Source organism: Alexandromys fortis, unplaced genomic scaffold, assembly GCF_014885135.2.
Source record: "Alexandromys fortis isolate MF-2015 unplaced genomic scaffold, M_Fortis_MF-2015_v1.1 scaffold_2_1_26212458, whole genome shotgun sequence".
Lineage (NCBI taxonomy): Eukaryota > Metazoa > Chordata > Mammalia > Rodentia > Cricetidae > Alexandromys > Alexandromys fortis.
In genome coordinates, this window is record NW_026067930.1 from 9687969 (window position 1) to 9711253 (window position 23285).

Below are 23285 nucleotides of genomic sequence, written 5' to 3' on the forward strand. Positions count from 1 at the left end.
AATCATCCCTTATATCTTTTCAGATAATAGTTCAATAGAACAAGAAGTTACTAGAAAGCAAAACTACACAAGCATATGAAGGCCAAACAGTACACTTTGAAATGATGAGTGTAGACACCATGCTTTGAAATACCTGTGTCGTAAGCCTCAGTTTCTTTGGGTGGAGGGAAAGTCCAGTTAGATCCAGGTTACAAACCTCAGCTCAAGAGTCAAATGGAGTGCACCTGACTTGGACACGTGTTCCCTGCCGGGTGCCCTAAATTGCCCTACAGGAGCCCAGGTATGCAAAGGAAGATTGAAGAGGGCAGAAGTGATCAGTTCAAGTCCAGTCCATCTACTGTGTAAAAGTGCAATTCTTTCAAGAACCCTCTGCCTGCCTGTCCAAACTACGCTTATCTTGAGCACTGAATGAGAAACACTAAGGTAATACTCATTGTTTGTCTCAAACTCAGCTTAACTGTGCTTCTTCTATTTTCATCTGCTTCTGCACATAGTCCTCCCAATACATAGTTGATCCAGGAATGGAGATTAATGTAACCCTAAATTGAAGGAAAATTAATTACTTCCTCCATGAGCTAAATCAGCAGGAGTTGTGGTCTTAAGGTAAAGAAGTTTAACGTACTTACTTTTAGTAACAGAACATTTTTTACATGATCGGTGATCAACAGGATATGTGCAACTATCGTAGAGCTGCAGTGACTTTTCCTGATATGAATTTGTTTTTGCTCATCATCCTGGTGGCTCTACAGTTGTGGCAGTGCAGAAGAGGAAGGGGAAAGGTAAAGAGCAGAAGATAATGGGATGAGGAGCGGTTAATATCCTTAGGCACAATTCTAGACCAAGAATTGCACTAGGCACTGGATTTCATGGCCCTATGTAACCTTGGGAATAAACTTTCAACTGTCCATTTTATATACAAAGGTCAGAGGGCACAGTAACGTTGCCATTGTGATCTAGGTCCTGGAGCAGTTAGTTTACCATATTTCATCGCCTATCCATCATCCTCATGCCCGTAAGCTGGAGAGAATGCTGATCAGATATCGCTTCAATGAGAGAAAATGCACATCAGTGTTTTGTGTGGCATGTGGCTCACAGAAAGTGCTCAAAACATTTTTGTCATTATTTATAAGTCTATTGTGTTCTACATGAGCTACCATGCTATATTGTTTTATGCCTTAGCTGTCATGCTACAGAATAAACTCTCCAAGATGGCTAGCACAGAATCTACAATGTCAAACAAGTTGTAATAGTCACCTCCATTCATAATTTTAGCATTTAATATATTCATAGTAACATTAGAGGTAATATTTTGTCTTTAGAGGCCATTTCTCATCTCAGAAACTGTGTGAATGCCCCTTTGAATGTACCTGCAAACGTTACCCGTACTACCACATGCCCTTCAGTCACAGAGAGGCACGATTCAGACACAGACTCTAACTATCAACACGCCTATCCCTTCCACCCAAGCACACAAATGGTGGTACCTAACCCACCAGCTATCCCCTCCCACTACGACCACAGCTAAGCAGTCCACAGCTAGCAGGTGACTAGGTAGAAAGGTACACGATGGTAGAGAGTCCACTAATTGCGGTTCTTTAGTAACTTTGTGGGCCAGAGCTCCCTCTCCATAATCAAACATGGAGATTAAGTTTAAAAAAGAGCCTTGTTTCAAATTTAAGCCCAAGAAACTGTGGTGTCCATTTGTTATCTCCGCACAAACTGACGTGATTCCTGACAAGATGGTGTGCTAGTGACTTCCCCAGCACTGTTCACAGAGCAGACTCCACACCAGAGTGCTCACAAGCAAGCCTGGCTTCCTCTAAGTGCTTGGTGTTTTGCTATAGGTGGACAGAGCTTCCCAGCATGCCGAGCTTCCTGCTGCATCGCCCTCCAGTGAGGCTATGCATGAGCCTCGCCTGTATCCTCTCTCTCTGGAATACAGGTGGGCCGTTCACTTCCGAGTGTCTGTTTGTTGTGTGTTATAGGAGGGTATTATTGTGCTTGAAGAAACCCGGCAGCAATATTTTAATGCAGAATCTTAAGCACTTTGATCAAAACACTTCGATCAAAACATCAAAATACACAATCATGTGCTCACATGTCATAGAAGGCTCCACTCCTTTAATACCCCCATTCACATCACCATCCTTTGTTTGCTCTCCCACCAAGGAAATATTCTGAATTAGTTCATTAATTCTCCTTTTGTTCCATTCTCTACTTGCCAGCCCATGTGATATATATATATATATATATATATATATATATATATGATTACATCACTTGATTGTATTCCTCCACGATTCCCACCCTTATTCCCCACAAAGTCAGTGATAACTTACTCTGCTTGGATACCATTCCACGTCCTTTGTGTTCTCCATATGACCTTGCTCACTTCGTCTTCACCGACTCCCATAAATGCCCACCTCCTTCTTTCTTTAGGCTCCAACACCTTGACCTTTAGCCAGCTCTATAGAGAAACACTCACGGATAATATAGAATGGGGCACATGTTATACTCTGTATGTGGAACAGCCCTCAGCCACTTAGGTCCTACCCAGATACTGTTCAGCCTCAGGTTTCAGTTCACCATGGCCTCCCAGGGAGCACTTCCATGTGACTGAGATGTGATCGGGCTCCCTGTCATCTGCATTCACATTTATAATTATTACCCTTTTTACTGTTGAGTTCCCTTCTCTCCAACAGACACAGCAGCTAACACATTCTGATGCTGAGTAACAGTCTCAATTGTATTTATCTTTGGTAAATATGCGATGACTAACGATTAAATGAACAAAACACAAGGGAGATTTTGAATAAATCATATCACAGTTCTAGAGGGCAGTTCTCTCATATGGAGAAATATTTTACTCAGACTAAGTCCTATGTGATGTTGTGTCTACATTGTCACTTCTCTGGTGAAACCTTTTTTTTTTAACTTTTTAATTTTAGCATCTGGTCTCAAAGGAGAAGGCAAGAAAGATAAGGGAATGGCTCTCCTACCTACAACAGGTAAATGGGGAGTTGTGCCTCCCAGTTCACTCACCTCCAGCAGATTCCCGGAGCTCTCTGGGTCTTTTCATCTGGGGATCTTACTAAATGCACACACAGTGGTATTCCGTCAGAGGATAAGAGGTTATAATGGAAGTATTGTTGTTGGCCATCATCACCTTTGAAATAGCTCACTCACCTCTACTTTGCCTGGTTTTCCTGCTATGAAACTGGACTACCTATGAAACGTGCCTTGTAAACCACCCCACAGAGCAGCCAGAGATGCACACCCGTTCCTACTGTAAAAGATAAGCAAGATAACTTCTTTAATATTTGTTTGGGCTTTTACAGAGAATGGAAGTTTCTCTTTATTTTCTGAATTTTACTTTTAGGGAGAGTGATCCAATGCTTCAGAAGGCAAATGGTACAAAATGTACACGCAGTTAAAATGCTTCCTCAAGAAACCTCTTCTCTTTCTCCAAAGCCACCAGCTGTACCAATATATTGTGTATGAACGTGATGAATTCTTACAAATACTCATTCTGCTTGAGCCTCTAATTTTCTCCCTTTTAATTAAGATTAATTCCAACATCAAAGGAAATCAGAAGTAGTAAAAGGTGATAACATAATAGGTGTTGTCTTCTTCCAGGCAATTCAGCTGGTCTCTGCTTCTGCCAGTGAGGTGAGCTTGTCTGAAAATGTCTCTCAGTAGTCTTTACTGTTATATTGTCCTGGAGTTGAAAGAACCTAGTGAATCTGGACAGTTAAAGGGAATTCCTAATGCTGTTCTGAATTCTTTATTTTCTGTCTTAATGAATCTGTCTGCAGGACAGAATGCTTTAATCTAGGAGGAGACTGCTACCTAACAGAGGAGTGGGAGTTAGGAGAAGGGGGTGTGGGTGTGAATATACATTATATGCATGTATGAAATCCTCAAAGAATTAATAAAATGTTATATTAAATTATCAACAAGCACAATATCAAAAAGAAAGAAAGAGGGAGGAAGATAGGGAAGGAAGGAAAGAAGGAAGGTAGGAAAGGAGGGAGGGAAGGAGGGAGGTAGATGATGTTTGGTCAGAGATTTTTCTCAAGCAAAAATTTGTATAGAGGAGGCTTTGGGAGCATTGTAGAAGATCAGGCAGAAAGAAAGTCAGAGCTGGGCAATGAGGATGGCCATGAAATGCTGTTTTATGGGTATGATGTGTCTGTGCACTCATGAACTAACATCCGTTGCTTTTGCCTTCATTGGGCTCACACCGGACTAAGCCAATAAACATTCAGTTATAGCTGGGAGAGGGGCTCATGGGGCCTGACCAGGATAGCTGCAATGACTTAGGTAATACCATCACATCCTAACTTACCTTTCTGCCTGCCTGGTCACTTAACCTTCTAGACCTAGAGCCTTTGCCTTGGCAACCTTTCTTGGATTGTCCATGACCTGGACCATAGTTCCCACATTATGTAGTGCCTGGAAAAGAATGCTGAGCTTTGCAAAGAAAGCAGGCTGCCCCCAAATGCCTCACTAATACAATCCTTCCCTTGAACACTGATGAAACCAATTATGTATTTATCTTTTAAATCCCTGTGCCTGAGCTTGGTGTTCAAGAGACTTTTCAGAAGCATGAGCCTGCTCTTGGTTTGGGCATTAATGAAAGGACTAAATGAGTTAATTGGGTTAATCTGCAGCATGTTTATCAATAACTATCTCACATGAATCATTTTATAACTAATGGCAGTCGAGTCCTGCTGGAAGATAGGAAGTCCTTCTCTTTGATGATGTAGCCAGTGGAAGTTGACCATGTTCTGTGATGTACTGTCTGGCCCTGATTAAGCCAAAGGGAACACAAAACAAAATAAAAAGATGTGAAAGACTTGGCGACCAGCACAAGAGGAAGGAGGAGGAGGAGGATTAGAGAGATAGAAGTACGAGTATGACCAGGACATACACACATGTATGAAATTGTCACAGAATAAACTTTTAAAATACCGTAAAGGAATTGATCTCATATTATATCTTTTTACTATAATGAAATCTGAATCAAGATGAAAATCATCCCAAAGTTGTCCTAACAAAGATCTCATCTGCCTGTGTTTTGGTTTTACGTTGAATTCTGTCTGCTATGGAACTTGGTTCCATCACTTTAAATTCTCAGGGTCTTTGTCTCTCCATCCTTCAAAGGTGTGATGGACAAGATGACCTTTAAGGATGTTACATACTGTGTGAGAAGGTGCCCTCGGGCACTGTGTCACTAATGGAAGCTTCTGTTTCAGAGTCTGGAAACTTGGGTCTCAGGAAGGAGAAACATGGATCCTTCCTTTACACAGCAGGTACAGAGGCCAGCCCTAGTGGCGACCAACTCAGGAATGGCGGGCATGTTTTCAGATTCTATACCTTCATTCTTCTGCATACATATGTAATTTACATGAAGAGTCATCTCTGCAACAGTGATAGCAACATGTGTAGTGTGATTATCCATCCTCTAGTTCAAAGTGACTAGTCCTCCGGGTCAGTCACTGCCTCAAAGAGGCCTTTCCCTCCCCCTCTGGCCTGGTTAGTGCCCTAGTAGAGGTGTTCATAACACTTACTGTCATTGTTCATAAGTCTCCTCCTTCCAAAGTCACAGTCAAGAAGCTTCATGAAGCCAGAAATTCATAGACAGCTGGCCTGATGTTTGTGGAACTCCATTGCACTGCAGTTCTAGGAAGTGAGTTCTCAGCCCTCCGCCCCACAGCTTAGTTGTGCAATGTCAGGCCAGTTTCTCTCTTTTCCGAAGCCCAGTTTCCCGATTCAGTTAACGAGCTAGGTAGATTAGACACTCGGCATTGTGAGTATTTATGAGTGTATGGTTCTCTAGACCACAGCCAGTCAGCAGACTAGGACTGAAACTGAATTACCGGTAAGTGAAGGAAGACCTAGGCTCTTCCTTTCTCAGGGTCTCTCAATGTCCTTGTTCTGTTGAGCCTGAGAATCAACCAAGCCTTCTTTATACCCCTGGGGCTGGGAACAGAGACTTCCATTGTGTCACAAAAGGTTTTCCTTTTCCAGAGTCTGCCTTCAAAGGAGAAGAGAAGCTGGTAAAGGGGGTACAGGTTCTTGCAGCTACTGGTAAGTCTTCTGCTGACCTTGCCAGGCTATGGGAATCTAGACTGCTAAGCATTTTTTTCCCACTTCTGTAAAAGAACTCCCAATCAACGCAGCAGGGGGTAATACCATCTCAGCATGAGGTAAACATTGGAAACAACGTTTTTAGTACTATAAAGAAGACCAGCCTCCTCAACTAATGTTTCTAGGTACTCAAGTAACACCTGGGAGGTGGGAAATATTTTAACTGGCAGCCTTTCCCATATTAGCTGTATACACCAATTCCTGGGGGACTTAATTGTTCCGTACTAATGTCTGGGTTCTATGAAATATGCATTTCTGAGGATGAAACCCATACATTGAAATTGTGGAAAATTTACTAATATTTTATTAGATGCCAGTACCCTACCAGGCTTGAGTCCATGTATGAACCAGAACACAATTTCCAAAATCAGAGGTGCTGAGAACTCTCAGGATGGCCTTGGGCCTCCCACTATGGATGAGAGGTAGTCTGTCAATTCCTGGTCTCTCCAAACGCAGAGATAAAACAGTCACTGGAAACAAGTGCTATGTGAGTCACAGTTGATGTCACTGACTGTCACCTACTGAGCTCCTGGCATGAGTTGCTGCTTACCTCTGAGCCCCTTGTGTCTGGCACTTGGTCTGTGTTCAGCATGTGCCTAAAGAAGTTCTGATCCAGTTTTGGAAATGAGAAACTGTTTCTGCAGCTGAGAAAAATCCCACCAGAGATGTTTTTGATTCTCTTCCAGAACTCCCAGCAAGGTCAGTTGATCTGTCTGCGTTCAACCTGACAGAGCTCGTGAATGGGATGCTCAGTAGAGCTTTAAAAGGTAACCGCTCATTTCAGTACCATCTGGACCAGAGCTTCTCTTTTATTGGTTTGTTTTCTAGTCTGCCTGTGATCTGGCAGGACACATCCTCCTACTGTATCTCAGTGTCTCAGTGTTCAAAATAGAGAGCATCTTGTCCCATTTGATGACACGATGGACCCATGTGACAAGGAACACATCAACATAAAGCAGGAGGTCTGAGGGCATTCTGAAATCAAACTGCAGAGCCAACATAATAGATGTGCAGGGCTGTCATTTGCAGTCACAGGCTTTCCTAAAAAAAGAACATTTATTAAGTTATACACCTTGATATATATTGTTTTAAGACAAAAGGAGTTCTGAGGTTTATATTATTGCCCTAATTAGCCTCCTTAATATTTTTTTTTAGCTTCTAGTAAAATAACTTGCAGAAAGAAGGTATTTACTGATTGGTAATCCATGAATTTATTTTTAACAAGAATTGAAAGAATCTTTTATATTCTGATTTACTATTACTTGGCAAATGTTTTTGAACCACCTACCACAGATAGTCTCTATCCTACATTTTGAAGGTAAGGCAAGAAACAAACCAAATAAAAGCCCTTGCCCTGGGCATCTATATTCTAGTGGAGGGAGAAAAAAAAGAATGCTATAAACAGAATTCTTAAGCAATAAAGAGAATACATAGGCAATGAATACTGGGCAGAATGAAAGACTAGAGAATGCCAGTTCAACATTGAAGGCTATGTGAATAGCATTACCTAGGTCTGCACATTATATACAAGTAAAAGTAACTTGGGGGGCACTTATTAAAACAATTCAGAATTTTGGATACCATATTCCCAGGCCTCTACAACCATGAGGTTATCAGTAGCTCTTATTTTCATAGTTCTAAGTATATGAAAATCTGTTGCAACAACTTGGAGAAATTACTACACCCAAGATATTCAGAGTTTGCTGGAGTTTTCAGGAAAACCAGATAGTTCAATGGCAGCTACTGTTATAGTAGGTTTTGTGTGGTTTATCTTTTTTATTTACTTTTCAAAATTAAAACATAATTATATTACATTATTCCCCCATCCTTTTCCTCCCTCCAATCCTTCCAATGCAGATCCTACTATCCTTTCTCAGATTGGCATCCTCTCTTTCTTTAATTGCTATTAGATATATATGTATATATTCCCTAAATATGTAAATACCACTCACTGCTCAGTCCATATTATGTTACTTATATGTATGTGATTTCAGGGTTTGCCATTTGGTATTAGAAAACCAGTTTGAGGACTCTTCCCTGAGGAAGACTATTTCTCCTACTGCCAGCATTCCTTGTTTGCCTGTAGATTCCTAATTCATGTTATCATGTTTATTGGGGCTATTCCTTGTTCACATCTTGTTTAGAAAGCCACGTTGATAAGACTTCATGGGTATAGTTTCTTTGACAGTTCTAGGAGAGAACTCTCACAGCAAACCTCCTACTTTTCTGCCTCTTAGAATCTTTCCACCACTTCTTCCCCTACAATCCCTGAGTCTGCGTTCTGTATTTATCCATATTTATCAGTTGGGGTTGAGAACCACGTAGTCACTTGTTCTCTACATTTTGATTAGTTGTGGTTTTCTGTAATGATTTCTGTCTGTTACAAGAAGACATTTCTTTGATGAGGAGTAAGACCTATACTTACCTGTGGGTATAAGGATAAATGTTTATAATATAGTTTGCTATACTAGCTCAGTAAAGTGGTGGTTTCTAGGTTCTTTTTCTAGATCCGTAACAGTCCTAGCCCTGTGTAATTACCTTGGTTTCCAGTACCAGGTGTGATTTCCTTCTTGTTGGGCAGGCCTTGTATCTAATTAGAGAACTGTTAGTTACCACCAAGTTATGCATACTGCTTTTGTACTTTTGGGGATACTGTGCCCTGCTGGTTATTGTTTTTGTTCATACTCAGTTTTTCTTTATTGGATGTCATGCCACTTTCTGCTGAGTCTGCATAATCTCTCACATAAAATATGGCACAAGCTTCAAAAAAAGTACCCTCCAAAACGGTGTCTGTGTGCTGTGCTTCCTGCATTAAAACCCTTGCACTTTTGACATTATCTGCTTGTGTTCTAAAAAATACAGTCTGGTTTCGTCTAAAAAAATAGTATATTGGTATTTATTTTTATCATTGATTTGCTGTATTTTTATTCTATTTTCTTACAGAGTACTGTTTTTTTTCTTCTTCACTTTTTTTCTTTCCTTTTCTTTTTTGATTTTTCAATACAAAGTTTTTCTGTGTAGTAGCCCTCGCTGTCCTGGAACTTACTTTGTAGACCAGGCTGGCCTCGAACTCACATAGATCTACCAGCCTCTGCCTCTCAAGTGCTACAGCTAACTAATGAATGGCATGTGCCACCAGGCCCAGCTTCTTCTTCACTTTTTTTTCTCATTTTCTTTTATGTTTGTTTTTGTTTTTCTTGTTTTTGTTAATGATTTTTAGATATTACATAAAATAATGTTTATGACATTTTATTCAAACATTTTAACCAAAATATAATTATATTACTTCCTCCTTTCCTTTTCTCCCTCCAATTCATGCCTTTCTCTCACTCTCTCTCCAAGTGAATATCTTTTTTTTCTTTGATTCTTACATTACAGATAGATAGATACATAGACACCTAAATAATAGACAACCTGCTGAGTCAATGTGTTGTAACGTGTGTGTGCATGATTTTAGAGATGACTTTGTATTGGATAACCAGTTAGGAGCTTCATCCCTTAGGCTAATTCTTCCTCTCTCAGGAGTCATTAGTTCCTATAGTTCTTTGTGTAGGAGTAGAGCCCATGAGGTTTCCCCTTTCCTTCTTAGCATGTCTATTAATATTGTAATTGTTCTGGTCCTGTTGAGGTAGCCGTATTGTTGCTATTGTAGGTATAGTTTTCCTGTCAAATCTAGAAGAAGCATTCTCACTGCAGACTTCCTGGTCTCCTGCTCTTACAATCTTTTTGCCTCCTCCCCTGCAATGTTCCCTGGGCCTTAGACACAGGAGTTTTGTTGCAGATGTATCCATTGGTTCTAGGTTTCATTCAACACATAGTCCTCCTTAGAAAGTTCATTTACAATTTTCTCTTTTCCCTCCAGTAAGAAAATGGCTTATATTTGTTGAGAATTGTTTTGTTGATCTTAGACATTCTGACTGTAATGAAATGAAATCTCAAAGTTGTTTCAGTTACACTTTCATAAATGCTAAAGATGATGAACACTTTTGAGTTATTTACTGGACATTTTTATTTTTTCTATTGGAACTCTCTATTCAGATCCACAGTCCATCGTCTAATTGAGTTATTTACTTTCTTAATTCTTTGATTTTTTAAAAAAATTTCATATATTCTCAATATCAGTTCTTGGTAATATACACAGCTAACAAAGATTTTCCCATCTGCATGTTTTTTCTTCACTTGATTGATTGTTTCCTTAGCTGTCTAGAGCTTTGTAGTTTTATGATGTACCAGTTGTCAGTTGTGTCTTTAATTACTGCACAAATCGAGTCCTATTCAGAAATGCCTTTTCTACATCTGTATCTTGTAGAGCACTGGCTATATTTTCTTCTAACAATTTTAATGTTTTAGGTTTCAAATTGAGATCTTTACTCCACTTGGAGTTAATTTTTATACAGATGACAGATAAGGGTCTAATTTTATTCTTTTGCATGTGGACATCTTGGTTTTCAGCACCACTTGCTGAGAATACTATCTTTTCTCTGATGTATGGTTTTAGTATCTTTGCCAAATATCATATAGTAGCTAATTTTATTTCAACTTGATGCAAGCAAGGGTCATTTTGGAAGAGCAAACCTCAGATGAGATAATGCCTCCAGTATTCTTGATTGATGATTTATGTGGGTGAGTCTAGTTCCTTGTAGGTGGTGCCAACTCTGGTTTAGTGACCCTGTGTGCTATACAAAAGCAGACCCAGAAAGCTATGAGTGAGAAAGCCAGTAAGCAGTACTCCTCCATGGCCTCTGCTTCTGTTTCTTTTTATTTTTAAATATAAATCTTTTTATTCCTGAAAAGAAACGTCAAGTAATTTCTTTTAAAATTTCTGGGGGGAAGGGGGCTGGAGAGATGGCTCAGAGGTTAAGAGCACTGGCTGCTCTTCCAGAGGTCCTGAGTTCAATTCCCAGCAACCACATGGTGGCTCACAACCATCTGTAATGAGATCTGGCACCCTCTTCTGGTGTGCACACTGTATACATAATAAATAAATCTTAAAATAATTCTGTGGGGACTGGAGAGATAGCTCAGTGGCCAAGAGCACTAGCTGTTTGTTCTTCCAAAGGTCCTGAGTTCAATTCCCAGCAACCATGTGGTGGCTCATAGTCATCTGTAATGAGATCTGGTGCCCTCTTCTGGTCAGCTTCTGTTTCTTCCCCCAGGCTATTGCCCTGATTTCTTGCTCTGACTTCCCAGGATGACGGACTACATCTTACCACCTGTAAGATGAAATAAACTCTTTCCAAGTTGATTTTGGTCATGCTGTTTGTTAACAGCAAAAGAAATCCTAACTAAGACATATCATGTCACCATAGTTGCGTGTACTCTTGTTTGGGTACTGGTCTAGATGTCTGTTTATGACCTTTTCATATAAATACATCCTATACCTTGCTCATATTTACTGTCCCTCACACATACTCTTCTGTTTGCTTTCCATGACAAAGTCTTACTATATAGCTCTGACTGTCACAAACACAGACTCCTCCTCCCTCAGCCTCCCAGAGCTGAGATCACAGGCATTACTAGTATCGATTTATTTAAGGCTATATCAGCAAGCATTTGAGCTTCTTTCTCTCCCTCTTCAACAGACAGCAAGCAGTTCTTCTCTGTGCTTAGCATCACTTCTTATAGCTCATTTGCTTTTCACAAGGTTTCTGTGGCCATCTACAACAGTAAGTGATAACGGTTCTCCTGCGGTGATGTGGGTGGGGGGCTCAGGGCCAGTCAAAGTGTCTTGGTACTGAGGAAATATTTTCTTTTCACAGTTTCTAACCCAAAGACGGTTGACCCAGCCAAATTCCCTACCAGGTACTGCTACTGTTTGAACAATAGAACCAATGACTTATCAGGTAGGTAAAACATGCCATACCCTTGTAGCTTTTCCAATTTTGATTGTGCCATTTTAGGAGTATATTTTTTAACTTTTTATTTATTCTTTGTGTTTTTCATATCCAGATCTCACCCATGCCCCTCCCCAGCCCCAAAACAAAACAAAATAAAATTTAAGAGAGGAAGAGCGGTAGGCAAAAGGGGAGAAACTTGCCATGGAAGCTGCAGTGTGGTACAGTGTCATGCAGTAAACCCCTTTATGCATAGATTTTTTACATGCAGGCGTTCATTACAAAGAAGCATTTGTCAGGTCTGAGGTCTCTGGTCTGTGCCACACAATTGATACTGAGTCCTCACTGGAACTCATCTTGGACAGCCTTTTGTTGCCCTTACAGTCCTGGGTTGGAAGAACTGATACCTCCTTCCTACTGCTATGTTCCAGGAGGTCACAGATGGGTGGATGTTGGGGTGAGCCAACACATAACTCCTCATCTTCCTATCCTTCCAACATCATCCTCTCTCTATCTCAAAAAAAAAAAAAAAAGAAAGAAAGAAAGAAAAAGAAAATCAAACCAACAAACTACAAAAAACCCTCCAAAATAGAAAACACATAAAAACAAACAGACAAAGAATTCATTTTTGTTGTTGTTGCTGCTGCTGCTGTTTGTTTTTGGACAATTATTTCTGGGCATGGGGTGTACCCTGGAATGTGGTTGATATAACTAATGACACTTGATTGGAGAAAACTGCTTTTCCCTTTCCCAGACGGAATCAATTATGAACAGCTTCTTTCCTAGAGATGGGACTTTGTGTTCACTTCCCCTTCTCAGTGGGTGGTCCTCATCTAGTGTGACTCTGTGCAGGTCACGTCACAGTCTCCGAGAGTTCGTGTATCAGCCCTGCTTTGTTCAGAAAAGCATTGTTCTTGGCATGATCTACCACCTCTGGCTCTCACAATATTTATCAAAATAGATTCCCGAGTCTTGAGAGGAGGGGTTTGATAATGCAATCTTATTTAGGGTTTCTTTGAGGGTGTATCAATGCTCTGATCCTCCATCAGATGTACAGTTGGTAAGGATTATTTTACAATATGTCTTAAAATCCAGTCAACTGCAGTATATATAGAAATATTCCCAGTCCTTCAAATGTATACACATTGTTCACTAAAAGACAGGCCTGTAGGCAGAGACTGCTTGTTTATTTCCCAGCTGTCCAGACCTGAATAATAACACAGAAACAATATTAATTACAACTCTGTTTGGCCAATAGCTTATGCATATTTCTAACTAACTCTTACATTTTAAATTAACCCATTTCTATTCTTTTATATTTTACCACGAGGCTCATGGTTTACTGGTAAGGTTCCAGGGCATCTGTTTCCTTTGGCAGCTATATGACATCGACTCCAATTACTTCAACTCTATATCTCTGTTCAGACTTCCTGCCTGACTTTACTCTACTAAACCATTGTCTAAAACAGCTTCTTTAATAGCCACTGGTAATAAAACATATTTGTGGAATACAAAAGGGAATTTCACATCATTTTCCTTTTCTGTCTAAATAAAAAGGAAGGTTTTAACTTTAACCTAGTAAAATTACATATAACAAAACAGGTATCAAGCAAGAATTACAGTTACAATATTTATATCTACTTTATTTTTTATCATAACTAAGGAAAACTAGAACTATAACTCTCTTCAACTCCATCAAAGACCCCAGAAAGATATATTACCTAAGTAAACAGAAAGTGCATTGTAAGCGATTTCCAAAACTCTAGAATAAACAGAGATATCTCACTGTTTGGACAGTCACCAAAAGTTCTTCTCTGACATTGGGGCATCCATCCTCAGCCTACAGGCCCGTAGTATCAGGCAAACTTTTCCATGAAGCAGGAAATTTGAAAGACTGTTTTGCCTCTAGTGGCAGTTTGTCAGTCACTTTCTTCTGTGTCCTGCAGAATGTCTGGCAAACTTTTTCATGAAGCAGGAACCCTGAAGAACTGTCCCACCTTTAGGCAAATTTACTAGTCCTTTTTCTGTGGGTTCTGCATGTCCAGCTCATACAGCATACCCTCAAGCAGTCCAGGCAAGAGCAGTTTCTTGCCCAAATGACCAACAATCTCTATAAGGAGACTCTTTGATGCACAACATCCTCTTGAAGTAAATTGGTGCTGCCATGAGCAGATGTATCTCATTGTTGAGAAAAGACTAAGTTCCTAAACATTTAAATGTCACAGTCTGTTAGTCTTTGAAAGGTTTGAAAAATGCCTGTCCATCTGAAATATATCTCCGTACATATATCTCTTCAACTCCACCAGTTTCTCTCTATATCTCTGTTGACATTTCCTGCCTGACTTAACTCTACAAACCATTGACTGAAACAACTTCTTAATAACCAATGGTAATAAAGCATATTCATAGCATATAAAGGGGAATCCCACATCACAGGGTGATGGCTTATTTACCTGTCTCCTAATCCTGACAGACTTTACTACTATAAATAGGGCTGTGATGAGCACCTGTGCAGAATCGCTTGAAGCACTAACCCAATTATCTCTCTAGGATAGAGCCCTTGAAATGGAATTGTTGACTGACAGGGAAATAAATCTTGTTGTGATTCAATTTGCTAAAACTTCGAGAAATCTTTCAGGCATCTGTATTCTTTTCAACAATGCTCAGAGAAATGTTTGTACCATAGCCTTATTCACACTAAATATTAAAAGACAGTCTTAATTGGGTAGACGTAAAAATTGTTCCTGTACTTCTATTTACATATAAAGGGACTTAGACATGATTCCTCTCTAAGCATTGATAGCAAATTGGTAAATTAAATTTCTGTAAGAACAAAGAATATCTTCAAAGAAACAATAATTGAATTTCTTTCAAGCCCAGTGAAAGAGCTGTAAACATAGTTTCAAAGAGGAAGTAGGCAGAAGACCCTGAGTTGTCTGAGTTGTATGAGTGGTGGTGGGAATCTTGGGAGCAAAGGACTTTTGGCTGAAGACAAATCTCAACTCAAATCCAAGATCTGTAATATAGCATAAGACTCAGAGCAGGTACCACCATTTTTTGTTAAGTCTTTGGCAGAACCAGGACCCATCCCTTAGCATCTGGATCCAGATCCCTGTTTCTGAGCAATGAAAATCGTGATTCTAACTTTGCATTTTATCACTCAGCTTGTGAGTCTTCCTTTTTCAATAACTTTAAAATATGTTTAAATATACATTTACATTTATTTATTGGAGGGGTCATGTACATACAGCAGTGTACCGTAGCATACATGTGACTTGCGAAGTCTACTCTGAATAAAAAGAAAAATCCAAATGCAATCTCTTTCCCCTTGTGTCTTTGCATCCGAATCCAGGGAGCTTCTCGAATTTGTCTTGCAGATTTCACAGCTTTGCTGGTGGACATCCTTGGGAATTCTACTAGCTACCTCACTGAGATTTTTAAGTCAACCTCCATCCTCTCGGGTGTGTATCTTGCAGGTTCCCGGCAGGTTTGCACTCTGGCAGTCCTCAAGGAATATAGCCAAGCCTGATAGGTTTCTGCATCCCAGACCCTATTATGGGTCGGGATGCAGGAACCTTTAGGTGTGGTTTGGTTTCTAACACCAGTCTTCGATGAATCCATCATTCAAACAGGGTTCTTCCTAGAGCTCTTAAAATTGAAGGACAAATACGACAATCAACATAGGAGGGTATCAGTGGACTCTAGCAGTGGCTGTAACTTCCCCTCCCCCTTTAAAGACAAAAAGATAAATTCAGGGAAGGTAACTATTTTCTTCAAAATGCACAGGGTCAAACATTTTGTCGAGTGAATAATGGCTTAGATGAGTGTGATGGCTGCAGCTTCCCTGGTTGCTGCTCCTGGCGGGAGGAGGGGGCGATCTTCTGTCAGCATGGTACAGACATTCGATGAGACATTCAACAACATACCACTTCTGAATTCCTAAACCCACTTGTCCCTGGGGATGCTCTGTTAAAGGCCTACAGACATGTGCTTACATCTTCCATAGAGGATGGTGATGAGGATTCAATGAGACAGAAAGCATGACATGCTGAGTGGAGGACCAGGCAGACAGAAACAGCATTGTAGCCTTAGAGCTGGCCCTAGAAACTGTAACCTGGTTGTGTGCCTGTTTGTCTTACAGTGAGTCAAACCAATGCATCCGACTGTGTCTTCATCTGTGTGATGGCGGGGAAGTCAGGTGAGCAGCAGTGACCCGGAAACTCTCTGGCTGAGCATTGAGCTTCACACTCCAGGAGTCAAACCCAAGTGTCCTTCTCCATGGTGTAACTCTTTTTCAGGAAGAGCTCTCTCTGACTTCTGGGAGATGGTGGAGAAATCCCCTGTTATCAACTACACATTTACCAGTGGTGTTTCCAAAGCTTTGGGTAAGTATAAACTATTATAGAGACCAGAACACCCCCACACCCCACATTACTCAGATCCACTAGTGAAGCAATGTTGCCTTCAGGAATTTTATTCAATTAGATGATGCTAAAATCAGAGGATTTTTCTCTTTGATTTAAAAATGGATTTCTGGGGTATTTGAGGGGAAAATATTGGCCTCCATGGATCTTCCTCTCACTGAGAGCAAACACCTGGGGCTGAGTAGCTGCTGTCTCCTTTCTCCCCAATGAGGAATACCTGCCTCTTTACTCCCCCAATCCTCTCTTCACCCTATTGCATTACACATTGTTTCCTATGCTCTTGAAGCTACTGGAAATTTGATCTTTATTCTAGAGTCATTGATCCCTGTAATTCCCAGGCCCTTCCCATCCATCACTTTCAACAACTACCTATCTGTCTCCTGTAACACCAGGAGCCGTTTTGGAACCACTGTTATCTCTTTCTTCCCCACACTTAGTGCCTGGAATCTGGCTCCACCTCTAAGACCACCTGACGCGTGTGTCTGTGCCAAGTCCTCATCATCTACCAGAACAACCTATGACCAAGTGTGCTTTGTCACACTCTTGTGTTCCTTTAAATTATCCACCCATAATAGCCACAAAAGCAATGGTGCTCAGATATGAATTGGATTATATCCCTTACCTGAAAGAACCCAACAGTCAGCAGTAGAGGTTCCAGAGTGATTAGAGAGAACACATTTCTTCATATATTCGTTATTTCTCCATGATTCTTTGCTATGTTCAATTTGAAATCAAATATTTTAACACCATTCTGTGCAAATTTGTTCATTCTGTCATCTCCAAGTAGAGGTTCTATTCCACTTAGCTGTGTTTCACAGCTTTGAAGGTGCTTAGTTTTCCACTCCAGATGCTACAATCTCATGTCCTAAAGGTATGCAACCCAAATCCATCTTCTGTGGTTCATCCCAGTATCTGTATATCATCTGGACTCTATGTTACTCTAGGTTATATCCAGTGACATTTATATGTGTATCTCCTCAGTGAATGGACCTTGAAAGCAGACAACCTCCTGTGGTCCCACCATCTGCCTTATGCCTCAGTGTTTCACATGGCATCTGTATACAGTCAGCTTTACATCAGCGTCTCCACAGTGAACTGATAAACACAGTCAATGGTGTTCCAATTTCACTGTGGTGGGTTTCTTTGATATGTGATAATCTAAGGCATGTCTAGGTCTTGCTGTGGAAGAAAACTCACTTTGTAAGGGACAGGGCCGCTTGGTGAAATGAATTAGCCATGCAACAAGTCACCTCCCCCTGCTTGCTTCTGAGGACAGAGCTGAGGATTAAGTCAGTCTCATCTTCCCACCCCCAATCTCAATCAGGTCTCTCTTTAGGGCTCTTTCAGTAAAAACAAATGCTCAAAGAGAGAAAAAATACTTAATTTCAGCACTATTCTTGACATATCTGATAGTCACTTTCCTGTCCAGGTGACAACTGGGCTGAAAGGATCCAGCCCATGTCTGACTCTTAGGACCAAGGCTTAGGTGGCATGAGGTGTTTGAGGTCTAGATGTGAAATAGGGTAGAAGAAAGAAGGATTTAGGGTCATCTCCTGCAACTGCCTAGGTAAGTCCCTCTATGCAGTACCCGTCAAAGGGCAATTAGTAAACAAAAATCCAAGAGAAACTGAAGATCAGACCTTGTCCATTCAGAAGGAGGAACACTGTAGGCTAGCATGTACCTCTTACTTACCTTATAGCCACACTGCTCAGCCTAGCTTTGTCTTAGTCTTCCCAAGGGAGAGCACGAGCCAACTTAACATTTGTGCCTCTTTCTCCTCTTCCTTGTAGAATGAACAGGTGCATTAGAGAGATTTTTCTCAAAAAAAAAAAAAAACCTGCAAGTCTGTCTTGCTGAGGGTCAGACTTTTAAGTAGTTTCTTCTGCAAAGCCCTGCTTTTCTTGATGCTACCTCAGTCTCCATGTACTCACAAGGCAGATAGCACGAGCCTCTTGAAAAGACAAGTACCAGAGTTCTGGAACAGCTGAGGGGCTTCAAAGTCACAAAGGGACTCTGACAAACCAAACCCCCAGGTCTCATCAAGAGAGACAGCCAAAGTCTGGCACTTTAGCTCTGACCACTTTACATCTCGTCACAGCGGTTTATCATACAACTTCTGTGGAGTAAGGAGAACATCCTTTAGCGACGTTTGATACCGTACCCAGTAATATAAAATCTGCAGTCTATAGAGTTGCTGCTTAATTGTCTTTTGGTGACTCAACAGTTCTGCCTGCCCAGAGTGGCAAGCAAATTAAAGCTGCCATTGGCTATTTCCTCTGAGGTGCAACTACCGGTGGAATAGCCGGGACTCCAAGGTTCACCACCCAAAGCCAGCAGTCACTTTCAAGGTCATATCCTGCACGCTGGAGCACACAGTGGGTATCTCATCTGAAGACCTTCCCGTGGACAAAGACAAGTGCTTCTTCAGAGAAAGAGGTGACAGAAAACAAAGAGATGTTTCCAGAGCTACCTGTTGGGACCATAGCCACACAGAACAGTGGCACTTACACACAGTCAACCTCAGGTGAGATGGCGTCTCCGTTTTCCCTCTCCTCTGCTATGGTTCCCTTCTGACTCCTCTAATCGCACATACATAACTGAAATGCTTCCATATGACTCTTCCCACCACCTTGGTGTAAACAGTGTCAGAAAGTTCAGTCAAGGGTGGGAAATCGCACTGGTGATAGAGACTTCTAGAATTTGTGTTAGCAAGAGTTCCATATTGAAACAAGCAGACTTAAGAAGGCCCAGAAAATAATACCAAGAGTTCTCCAATACCCTTAACCCAGCCTCCCCACTTATAATATCTGACATAATGATAGTATTTGCGGGAATAAGACATGTTTATTTCAACAAAGTAGGCTGATGTCTTTCTCTGGAAATTCACAGAAAATGGTTAGGTTGGCATTTCAGGGCATAGATTGGTTAATCTGCTGCACCTGGCTGGATAGTGATATCAAAAATGTGTTAGTGACTCCACCGGTGCTAGCATAAAATGATGTCAGCAGTGGCTGGTCAAGAATTTTCCTCATCAATCCTACCACATTTTGTGCAATATCAACAGTATGGTCACCAAACACAAAAGGCACAAAGACCTGCTGTCTCCTATCTGGAGTGATCTCTTTCGGTGATCATTATCCTAACAACTGATTGAAATCATCATAAGTCTTTAATTAACTCGCTCATCAAAAAACACCATTGCTTCCTGCCAGTAGAGTGTGTGAAAATGGCTCTTAAAATTTCCTGTCTGCTCACAGACAGGAGGGAGACACACTACCGTCATGATCCAGCTTACATTGAGCTCTTTCATGCTTGAGCCCAACTAAGGCATCCTACTCAGTGCAGCAAGGATTTAAAGGAGGCAGGCAGGCTACACAAAGGGTGTGTCTTGACAATGGAGAGGAATAACATTCAACTCCAGCAACTTCAAAAGGTTAATATAGTGACTTACATCATGAAAACTACCCAAAATTGTAAGATATTTCAGTATAACATGAAAATAGATGATTGCTAGAGGCAAATAAAACACCTGACCATAATCCTCAAAGGAAAACACCAATTGATATAAAAAAAATCACAGAACCTTAGTGAGAACAAAAACATTGAAATCCATTAGAGGACAACTCGCGTTCTAGATGAGATGTTTGAATACTTTTAAGCAGGCAATTGTGTTCCACTTAACTCCCAGCTGTGAAATTATCTACTGGTATTAGTTTTATAAACTTTGAGAGGAAAGATTTTTAACTTTCTCCCATGGGAACAAACATGTGACACTAACATTTTAAAAAAATAATTAGGGAATATTTACCTTCACTAAGGAAAGCTCTGTGAGTTATTGTTATTATAATTATTCCCAGTTTAATATCAAGGCTAAAAAGAAGGACTGTGAATGTATCTCAGTGGCAATCACTGGCTTGGTGTATTAGCAGCTTTCTTTGTTGTTATGACTAAGTACAAGAAGCAATGGAAGGGAGGGAGAGCACTGCTTGGTATATGGTCCAAAGAGATACATTCTATCATAGAGAAAGAGGCAAGGTGGCAGAAGCAGGAGGCAATTGTATAAGATCTACAGTCAGGTAGCAGCTAAGGTTCCATAGCCTTCTAAAGTAGTACCATCAGCTGAGGAGCAACTGTTCAAGCATATTCACATTTAAAACAATACACAGCATGTGCAAAGCCCTGAATTCCATCTCCAACACTGCAAACGAGAACACACAAGCAGCAGAAGTAAAATGTGTTAAGTAACATGCTTCACAGTATGAAGAAAACAAGGGCAACCAATGCCTCCAGGTCTCTGAGCCTCAAACAATCTTCTCAGCCTATCACGTGATTAGAAATATATCTCTTACGTTTGAGACAGGGTCGCCTTATCTTCAAGCACATATTCTGGCTCTCTTAGAGTCCAAGGGGTTTAGAGAAGATGTTTTGTGTTTCTTTTGTTCAAAGATTGATTTGTTTGTTTTTATGTTATGTGTATGCATGAGTGCCTGCGTCCTGCAGGTATGTATGTGAATCTCACGCATGCAGTGCCTGCAGAGGCCAGAAGAGGGCTTCTGATTCCCAGGAGCTGGAGATATAGATGATTCTGAGCCACCATGTGGTTCTGGGAACAAATCCCGGGTCTTCTGCAAAACCAGCAAGTGCTCTTAACCAGCAGTCCATCTCTCCATCCCAGATTCTTCTTTTGGTTTGCTGCCAAGGAAAACAAAATTCATTTTAATCTACTTATTCCAGTCCACAGTAAAATATAAGCATCTGAATCGTCTGTGTTTTATATAGACAGATTGCAATCGCCCTTCGAGAGAATTTTATGTCTGCAGTCTTATACATGATCAAAGAGATCAAGAACAGCAATCCTAATGATTGTCACTTTCAACACACAGCTATGAGGAACATGACCAGAACACCATGGGTGACAAGCAGACGGACATGGGATCCTACAGAATCAGTGTCTATGTCCCAGACTACGAATGATAGCACATCTAAAGGGCCACCATGGGCAAAAGGGCCATTCTGGGCAAGCCTTCCCTCCACATCAGCCTCCCCTGAAGATGCTCAGCATCCCAAAAGCACAGGGAGCCCTTTACATCCTTCTGGGCTACTGACCACACCCAGCAAACTAGCACAGCCCAGCAGAGCCTCAGGTGAGAGATAAGAGTCACCTCCTTGGCAATTATGCTTGAAAATGGTTTGACCGTCTTTCTAAAGTTTCAAATTCTAATACACATGCTGAAAGTAGTAAAAAAAAAGTAATGTGATTTAATAATGATGATAAAGATAAAACAAATTTTCTTTCCTTTCTCTATCCCAATCCTTTATTCTCTTTTATGAATAAGTAAATGAATGCTCCTTCTTCACAGGATTCTCCCATCTGCCTCCTTTTTTCCCATGTTAATTATACAAGATGAAGGATTTCTTTATGATATTGCCATATTGCATAGAACATGTAGTGACAATATTTACCCTTCTACCACTCTTCATTATTCCTACTTCCTCTACCCTTTCCTGTTCTCTTTCTATATCCCTAGCATCTTCCATTTTAGCTTCCTGTAAACTCACTTTCTGGTTTTTCTTTGCTTTGTATCATTGCCTGTTAAGCAAATGGGCAGTGGCCATGAGAAATCAATCCTCCAGACAGGTTAACTGCCTTTGTTGCATAGTATTAATGGTACTATGTTGATTATATATACAGCATGTATATTTGATGCAATGTAAGATGATTGTTAATTATACATACATATAGATCTATGCCATCAAGTTATGAGGAGAGCTTGAGCTATAAAAGAGAATTTATCAAATTTGATAAGTTGTTGTATTGCATATGTATCCATGGATGTTCAGGCCTATGTGTATACAATGAAACCTCAGAAAATGGAAACAAAGCAAAATATATTTATATTCTAACCTTATATCTAACCTTACAGTTCCCAGATCGTATTTGGGGAGTTTAGTCAACCTGATTTTCATTTTCTTTACTTAATATTCAGGAATTGTCCATAATTTCTCTTCTCACAGACAAATTTTGTTTCTAACTATTCATTTTAAAAACGCTTTTCTCTGGTATTTACGGGTGGCCAGAAGCCTTCTTCCACGCCCATCATGGTTAATAGGCTCTCACACGTGTCATAGCTAGAGTTTTCAAAACTGTGAACTTGACACTCTCCCTCTAAAACATGTTCTCCCTAAAGTCTTAGGTCGTCAGCTTCAGGCTTCTCTGAAAGAAGCAGTCATATTAAGTTTGTCAGATGATTGCGTTTCTTACAAAATACAGGGATTGGAGAGAGCACTTGAAATTTAACAGACTTCAGACACAAACATCTCAGCTGTCTAGTGGGATCTGAGGAAAGATCACTTGGATACCTCTAATCACATAAACACCTGGTGCGATGATTTGAGCTCTGTCTGTCATTTGCACTAGTGTGGAAGAAAATTAAAGCAAAAATCATTTTGTGTTGATCAGTGGGGCGTCAGTCAGCATGGACCTCAGTTCTCTCTCAGTCTCAGACACAGCTGGACTGAAATCTTGCCTTTACCACACACACTCACCACAGCAATTTTTCTTCTCCCTCTGAGTTCCCATTTTCTGGTCTGTTGGGTAAGATTTGTCAGAGCTGTGACATCTACAAGGAGTTTGGTTCAGTTTGTGACATTGGGACAGCTCTTTCTTCCTGCAACTCTTCTCAGCTAGCCCAGACAGGAGTCGCATGTCCCCAGTCCCCTACAGTTCAGTATTCTGTGATCCCAAAGTCTTTGAATCAAATTAGACAATAGTCATAGACAAGTTGAAGGTGGCTCAGGTTGTTCAAGATTTACATAGAAATCCAACAAGGTAGCAAGCATCATTTGTACCTTTTTACTGGAGGTAACAGCCTA

At 40.6% G+C, this 23285-nt stretch overlaps 1 protein-coding gene across 1 annotated transcript in view; it reads left to right on the forward strand.

Moving 5' to 3' along the window:
* The first annotated feature begins 1863 nt into the window (after window positions 1-1863).
* Hhla1 (HHLA1 neighbor of OC90) overlaps window positions 1864-23285 on the forward strand; it is a 30463-nt gene continuing 9041 nt past the window's right edge. The window contains exons 1-12 of the mRNA XM_050144947.1: window positions 1864-1942; window positions 2949-3008; window positions 5259-5315; window positions 6034-6093; window positions 6840-6920; window positions 11736-11819; window positions 11913-11996; window positions 15365-15448; window positions 16129-16185; window positions 16286-16372; window positions 18694-18925; window positions 21303-21556. Of these exons, the coding sequence (XP_050000904.1) occupies window positions 1864-1942; window positions 2949-3008; window positions 5259-5315; window positions 6034-6093; window positions 6840-6920; window positions 11736-11819; window positions 11913-11996; window positions 15365-15448; window positions 16129-16185; window positions 16286-16372; window positions 18694-18925; window positions 21303-21556 (1219 nt within the window). The remainder of the gene's footprint in view (window positions 1943-2948; window positions 3009-5258; window positions 5316-6033; window positions 6094-6839; window positions 6921-11735; window positions 11820-11912; window positions 11997-15364; window positions 15449-16128; window positions 16186-16285; window positions 16373-18693; window positions 18926-21302; window positions 21557-23285) is intronic.